Genomic DNA, 8,498 nt, shown 5'->3' on the forward strand with positions numbered 1-8,498 from the left:
TGTCCATAATAAGCTTAACTTGTACTATGTTGTGATCACTATCACTAAAATGCTCCCCCTAACACCACCTCAACCACCTGTCCAGCTTCATTCCCCAGAATCAGATCCAGCACATCTCCCTCCCTTCTTGGATATTCCACATATTGGTTTAAAATGTTCTCTTATACATATTTCAAGAAATATGTACTCTTTGCAAAACCTTAACACTATTTATATCCGAGTTAATGTTGGGTCTGTATAGATTATATAAATGTATTTTGAAAGAATTTAGGGAAGAGATAGCAGAGCATTACTACTCAAATCTAATAATTTGTTAGAGAAAGGGTGCCATATCAAAGGACTCACTGATAGCTAATATATTTATCCTATATATCCTACATTTTAGAAGGAAGTCAGAACATGTCATGGTCCAGCATGAGTGACGAAAAGAAATGTATTCTTACTTAGGAGTAAAGTTCACCTTTGAATGGATTTTAAAGGGAAAGCCTTGCTTGACCAAGCTTATTGAATTTTCTGAGGGGGCAACAGGGAGAGTATGTAATGCTATCTTAGGTGTGGTTTATCTGGATTTTCAAAGGCTTTCAAAAAGATGCATCATTAGAAATGAATGAATACGGTTAGAAAATGTTATGGGGGGAGGAGCTGCGATCCTCCCAGCCTGCTGCACTGGAGACATCAGTGGAGGCCATTTAGTGGGCTCCCTACTGGGTGTCACAGCCTCGGTGCATCTTTGGGCCATGGATTTCCAGCAGCATCAGCTCTGTGCTGGAAATCAGCATGAGCTGATTTGAATATTAAAATATTCATTGCAACCTTGTTAGTGGGCCCAGAACTGAAGTCTCCAGGCCATCTAGGCTCTTCCTCCATCCATTAGGAGTGGTTCATTCTGGCAGAGTTTACTGTTCCTCCCACTAACAGGGAGCTAGCGGCCTGACCCTACTGGAGTCGGGTCCCATTGGATCCACATGGTCAGTGGTAAGGTGTGTACCCCCTGGGCATTGCCAACCTGGTCCCCAATTCTGTCTATGGGGCACCTTGGCACTGCCCACTGGGTATCAGGCCTATTGGTGCTGGGGCCTGTGGGGGTAAAAGCTGATAGAACATTTCCTTATATTGTAAAGAACATAACTAGAGGCCAACGTTAGATAGTCACCAGGAAATCCAATAGGGAATCAAAATAAACTTTCTTCACAGAATGGTGAGAGTGTGTAACTTACTACCACAATGAATGCTTAAAATTAATTGTATAAATATATTTAGGGGAAAACTAGACATGCATTTGATGGGGAAGGAAATAAATGGTAGAATTAAATGGAGCTTGAATGGAACACAAAGACCAACATGGGCTAATTGGCCGAAAAGCCCGTTTCTCCATGATATATCCTATGTGTGTAATCTTATACAACTGGGAAACTATAGAGGGAGCCTTGGTCTGCATAAAATATATGCCAAGGAAGCAACTGTACGTACAAGTGAAATACATTCGATTCTCATCATTGCCAATCCCATCTTGAAGAGCACAAAATATTTATTGAATGAGAAAAAACATTCAAACAACTTTTACATTTTTCTGATTAAATTCCTTCAGATTGCTTCAGTAATTGTACATCCCGCCTATGACCCAGTATTGCTAGATTCGGACATTGCAATAATCAAGCTAATGGACAAGGCAAAAATTACGGACCAAGTGCAGCCCGTGTGTCTCCCTGATATAAAAGATCTATCCATCATGAATATGCAGGGCTATGTTACTGGGTGGACAATACAAAGTGATGCCAAGGATTCAGTCCATTCAAATGACACCATCCGTGTGGGCACCATTGAAATCGGTGATTCTGTCCAGTGTGAACAGCAGTATGAGAATCATGGGATCTCCGTCAGCATCACAGAGAACATGTTCTGCGCCCGTCAGGACCCAAGTGGTTTCTCAAACATCTGCCCGTTGGAGACAGGTGGTGTGGCAACCTTCCCTGCTCCAGACAGGGCGGGTTCTGCTTTCACTTGGTACCTGGTGGGGTTGGTGAGCTGGGGGTATGAGGAAGGATGCAGTCAAGAACTTTTCACCGTTTACACAAATGTAACCCCATTCAAAGACTGGATTGAAAAACACCTGAAATAAACCTCTTTCCAAGGTGCAGTATCCCACAACCCCTACAAGAGCAATGGTGTTTGGCTTTGTGTTATCATTCGAACTGTTTTACATATTTACATGAGATAACCAGTATATACATTATGACATTAACCAATTCTTTTCAAATGACTGAAATCATGATACTGACGTTTTTTAGGGCAGGGATCAAACTCACTTCCATCTCTCCCCATCCCCAGTCAAATTCTTCCAGAAATTGAATTCACTCCTTCCCTTAGAATCAACTTTACTTCCCGTCCTACCAGGGACTAAATATCTTAAAGAATTGGCCTCATAAAAGTTTAGTTTTTTTAAACATTAACATTACTTGATTTTTAAAATTTTCTGTGCCTGTACAATATTTATAAAGCCCATGATTGCATATGTCTTTTTTAACTGCCTCATTAATTTGTTTTAACTTTTAAGAGTTGTGTATGCAAGCCCTCAGTTGTTCCTGTCCCTTCATCCCCCTTTAAAATTGTAACATTTATTATTTTGCCATTTTGTACCATTGACTCGCCTCTTCCTTCCTAAATTTGCCACATTAAATCTCAACTGCCATGTGACTGCCTAGTCTGTTTATGTCCTCCCAACTTTGAGTCATCAGTAAACTTCAAAAGTTTCAGTCAGTTACATGAAAAAATATTTATGCAGTGAACTGAAAATTCACAAAGTGCTTCACATAATGAATTATTTTTGAAGTATTTTTTCTATAGACACAATGAGTCACCTGATAATCCAAGGAGCAACAATGGCAGACTCGATTGATCAAGATAAAGAAAGAAATTGATATATCCCGTTTCGCAGCTTCAGGACACCCCAAAATGTTTCACAATTAACGAATTTGGGGTATAACCTCTAGTTTCAAATGGCCTAACATAGCAGCCAATTTATGCACATAAAGATCTTATGAGCAGCAATGAGGTAATGTCTAGATAGTATGTTTTTGTACATAATATGGTTTATAGAATCATAGAAACTCTACAGCACAGAAAGAAGCCATTCAGCCCATCGAGTCTGCACCAACCACAATCCCACCCATGCCCTACCCCCATATCATATTTACCCACTAATCCGTCTAACCTACACATCTCAGGACGCTAGGGGCGATTTTAGCATGGCCAATCAACCAAACCCGCACATTTTTGGAATGTAGGAGGAAATCGGAGCACCCGGAGGAAACCCATGCAGACACGAGGAGAATGTGCAAACTCCACACAGACAGTGATCCAAACCGGGAATCAAATTCAGATCCCTGGAGCTGTGAAATAGCAGTGCTAACCATTGTGCTGCCGTGCCGCCCATTCAAGGATAAATTTTGCTCAGGCCGCCTTAACAATATTATTGTTTAGCCTTTTCCATCCATCAGAGAAAGCAGACAGGGCCTCAGTTTAATATCTCATCTAAAATGAGAGACCTCTGATATTGTCACAGTCCCTCATTGCACTGGAGTATCAATCCAGATTATGTGCTCGCTTCGGGCATTGAGCTTGAAGCCGTAACTTTGTAACTCAAGGGGCAAGAACCAACAAGGTAAGCTTAGGTTCTTCCAATTCAAAGACACACAGAACTTTTGTAAGACATATAACAGAACAGAAAAGGTAAACCCAAAATTACTTCAGTTTTATTTGCATGTAAGACAAGGAAACACATGTTCACCGTTGTAAAGGACAAGTTTATGATTTATTCTTTGAGTTATTTCTTTACATAAGGGGTGAACAACATCTAGAATGGTTTAGCAGGAATAGTGGTTGATGCCAAACTCAAAAGAGCAGGAAGAAAAAAATTTCCTCGTTGATCCTGGAAATCTGAAACAAGAACAGAAAATACTGGAAGCACACAGCATGTTCAAGGGATTCTTACTCAAAAAATAAATCCCTCTGTTCTCTCTATGTTGTAATAGTGTTGTAAATAATGTTTCCACTATTTTCTGCTTCGGCTTTGTTCATTGTTCCTATATTGGGGAGATGAGGTAGTCAAAATAAACTATTCCAATATAGATGCATTATTGCAAAGTAGACTTGCTACTCCATTGAATAAATCCTGATCAGACCAACTATATATTTACATAAAATGGGTACTTGGTAGTCCCAAAATTAATTGAGAGTCCAAAACATGCTCCATTGGATGTAAAAATAGTGGGGATATCTCATGGACTATGAGACATGGAAGCAAAGAAGAGACAGGAAGTAACTCTGCCTGAATGATTGCACAGGAATTCCACAATAACCAGTGAATGATCTGCTGAATAAATATGCGTATAGAACGTGTACTGTGAATACTGCATTAATTCTTCTCTTGACAGGGAAACCAAACTCCTTTTTGGTTACAAAACTAATCATGTATCTTTGATGATGGTTTAAGTAGTAGTATTTTTAATTCAGTAGTTGGGTTCAAAACAATCATCCTCGAGTCACGGCCAGGATTCTCCCACAACAAAACCAAGTACCCAATGGGCAGGAAAATGGGGGAATTTCCCACCCATTATTTTGGGCATTATTTTACCTGAATGGATCTCCAACACTCTGTGCATCACACAGTGCCTCAGATTGATTCATGGTGAGAAGTAGGGAGCAGGGCCTATTCCTGCCTGAGAGGTTGGCAGCTGAGTGGGCCACTGTGCATGTGCTAATTGGTATATGAGCACCTGTTCTCAATCTCTTCAATTCTGCATATAGATCTGGCCTTGTATTTTGTGAACCAAAATTAATAAGTCAATCCACAGTGAAGGCAGAAAAAAACCCCATAAAGGTGGGTACCTGGCATAAAAATAGCTGTCCAGCACATAAGGGGTTAAAAGGCATTAAACCTGCACTGACTTCCAGCTCAGACACTGACTTTCAAACACAGACAGACAATCACTTAAAATCTAAACCACAGGACAGACAGTTAGTTGAATTAAAACAGGGAACAAACACTTCAGGAAGCCAGGCATCTTAAAAGAGATAAAGATAATGGGGGTCAGATAGGGAGCTTAAGAGAAACACAAAGGAACTGTGTACTACAAGAATAGAATAAATTAAGTCATTGATAAGAGGAAATATACCCATTCATGGAACAATGTGATTTTGAAATGATAATGGCTGTACCTGTCCATAATAATGAGCGAAGAAATGTTGTACCCATTTGATGTGATAATTGTGTCCGGTCCACCTATTGTGTAAAGGGTATAAAGGTGGACTGCTTCTATTGTTTCATCGAGAGAAGGTAGCTGTCCAGTAGTGCGAGGTGCTGGTGCCTTCTCTCCACGAAGCTTCGTTAAAAATAAACTGTATTACTGACCCTCCAGTCAGACTCAGAAGTGGTATTTTTTCCCACAACACTAATCAGACAAATATTTCCTGGCAGCCATCTTTCACAAAAGGTTACCAATGATGGGGAGATCCAACAGCAGATTAACTGCATCAGTTGAGTCTTTTACAAACTATGGCAGTGAGTGAATAACAATGAAAAGTCAACAAAAGTCCAGACTACAGTGCAGTTGTCATGACCAAGCTCCTGTACTGCAGTGATACCAAGACCATGCATCAGTGACACAGAAGAGCACTAGAGACACTCCATCAACAATGCCTTGCTGCATCATCCAGATTCACTGGGAGACCTGTTGAAGAAATGGTAATGTATTTCTTGAAGCCAATCTGCAAATACTTGGGCAAAACTCCTGACAAATCAACTTCAATGGACTGACCACTATGTCCAAGTGAACATAATCCATCTCCCTGCCAGATCCTGTTGTTTCAACTCTCAAAAGGTCAAACTTCCAGAGACGGGCAAGGAAAATATTTCAAAAATATTCTGAAATTTTTCTAGAAGCATGCTGGACATTGACCTAAATAACTGTGAGGAGCCAATTACTGCAAATTTTTCAGAATAATGACAACTTCTCCATCAAGGCACACTGTGCTTTGGACTCTGAGGCAGAGCAGTGGCAGCGCAGGAAAGAAAAGGAAGTAAATCTTGCACTTCATATCCCATTGCCTCATGGGATATCCTGCCCCATGAATCTAAAGATATGGGGGATGAGAATTGAGTTGTTCAATCACATAAAGATCAATGGTTAACTCATGATCTTGAGTAGATATCATCCTCAAATTGAGGAATTGTTGCTGATGACAATTTTTAAGAATTACCCCTCAACCATTTAAACTTGAAGAAAGTAAATCTACAACAGTTTTGTACAGATTATGCTTCTGCTTTTGTAGTGAGGTGCTAGAACAGATTATATTATAGCAATATGTTGGGGAACTAAATATTTGATACACCCTCCTGCATTTGCACCAGGATAATGAATGTTAACACTGGGCAGGATTAGGGTTGATTCTTTGTGTCACTAAATTGTCCAGCACATATCTCTTCTCACTTCAGTGACATTTCAATTTCTCCCCAGTAACAGTTTCTGAACAGCACTTGCAGACTGTTATTGAGTTCAATCCTCTGTGCAATGCTGAATAATCAGAAACTCTAAAATAAAAGCAAAATACTGTGGATGCTGGAGATTGAAGATAAACACAGAAAGTGCTGGAAATACTCAGGAGGTCTGGCAGCATCTGTGGGAAAAGAAACAGAGTTAACATTTCAAGACTATGAGTCATTGAGATAAATGGAAACTCTACGTAGTTACTCCATAAAATTTGTTCCACAAAATTACTGAGACAATTTTATGCTGCTGACAGGTGTCTGGCCCATTGGCTAGAGAACAGACGACGGACATGAATTGCTTTCTTTTGCTTATATTTTCACCTGCCAGATTTGCTCTTTTGCTCAGCAGAGAGGTGGTGGTTACTGTCAGAACTCACCCATCATGGAGCGACGTAGATCAGAGCAAAATGATGGCAGGAAGGGCTTCACCGGTTGGAGATGGTGGGGTAGTGGTTGTGATGGGTTTGGCAGCAAGGACAACAAACTGGCTCTCAGCAGGTATCCCCTTTTCCGGATGCTTGGTCCCTCCATTGAGTGCCTTTGAACAAAAAAAACTCCACTACTCACACACACACATGCGCGCACGCACACACAAACCACAAGCAACAACATTAATTTGCTTTTATATTATGCATAGATTTGTCCTTCATGCTCCTGCATGGTCACAGGCCTACCTGCTGCTGGGTTATTGAGTGGGCAAAGTTGGGGTCCCAATCTATCTCCATCCTGCCCAATTAAATGCCATCCCGGCCTCTAAATCCACCTCAGTAGAAGGCATAATACATCATGCACAGAGCGCCTGAACCCCACGACTGAAGATGTGCTTTGGGGCACTGTGGATACCCTGATAGGCAGATTTACATGGAATTTCTGGGGAAGTTTAAACTTCCCATGGGCAATTCTTCTCCTGCCAAGGGCCCTCCGCAAATGTTTTCAACCCTGAGCTAGACTTTGGTATAATCCTTAAACTGCTGCTTAATCTGTGACTCCACATAACTATGCAGGACAACGTTTGTTGAAGGCCAAGGTACATTGTGCAGCTCACCACCAAGTTGGAAAAGGGATTAAGTAAACCAAAAGTACTATGTTTTGATTTTAGACAACGGGGATGTAGAGATTCGTAGATTTTGAATTCAAATAAGCAAGCATATAAAAGAATGCAGATTGTTGGACATTTCAGAGATATAAAGGCTGGAAGCGAGGAATAGAAGGATTGCTTAAGAAGTCAAATCCTCCCATCCCCAGAGCCTGCGACTAAAGATGTGCTTCACAGCCCTGTGGATGCCCTGATGTGCGGACCAACATGGAATTGCCTGGGAAATTTAAACTCCCCATGGGCAATTTCCCTGCTGCCTACGAATGTCTCCAATTCTGAGCTCAAGTCAGAGACTTTAGGCAATTCCACAATACTTACCTGGATAGCTTCCCAGGAAATGTTGGACAGATTAAAACTTAAACTAGCACCTGGGTAACAACAGGCCCCCCCAATCACCTGCCCTTTATCTCCTACCCACTTTCTAATCACCCAACAAGATCCCCACGATGCCCGACTAGCCCCACCAACCACCCTTCTGATCACCCGACTACTCCCCCCTCCCAACCTAGCTACCTCTCTTGGACGAACCTAATTACCTACATACCCACCTATCATTTCATCCACGTTCCCACTTTACCCACCTACTTACCTAACCCACTTACCCATTCTCTCACTCACCCATTTACTAACGTTCAAAAACTGGGCTTTAAACTTACCACATGGCAGCTAGTGCCACAAAATACATACGTGTCTTGTCTTTCCCAACTCTATTCCAATCCAAAGGAGTTCTCAGAGGGATGTTGTGCTGTGTACATCTGTGAAAGCTGAGATTGGAAGGTCCTGGAAGAAATGTGCAGCAGCATCAAATTGTGGGAATTTTTGGGTATAGCTGTAATCCAACAACGATTGCTGCAG

At 41.2% G+C, this 8,498-nt stretch overlaps 1 protein-coding gene across 1 annotated transcript in view; it reads left to right on the top strand.

The window, feature by feature from the left end:
* Window positions 1-3,119, top strand: part of pamr1a (peptidase domain containing associated with muscle regeneration 1a) — a 114,096-nt gene extending 110,977 nt beyond the window's left edge. The window contains exon 12 of the mRNA XM_080191622.1: window positions 1,589-3,119. Coding sequence (XP_080047748.1) covers window positions 1,589-2,119 — 531 coding nt within the window. The 3' untranslated portion in view covers window positions 2,120-3,119. The remainder of the gene's footprint in view (window positions 1-1,588) is intronic.
* The last annotated feature ends 5,379 nt before the right edge of the window (window positions 3,120-8,498 follow it).

This window comes from Carcharhinus amblyrhynchos, chromosome 6 (assembly GCF_965287045.1).
Source record: "Carcharhinus amblyrhynchos chromosome 6, sCarAmb.v2.hapA, whole genome shotgun sequence".
NCBI classification, from domain to species: domain Eukaryota; kingdom Metazoa; phylum Chordata; class Chondrichthyes; order Carcharhiniformes; family Carcharhinidae; genus Carcharhinus; species Carcharhinus amblyrhynchos.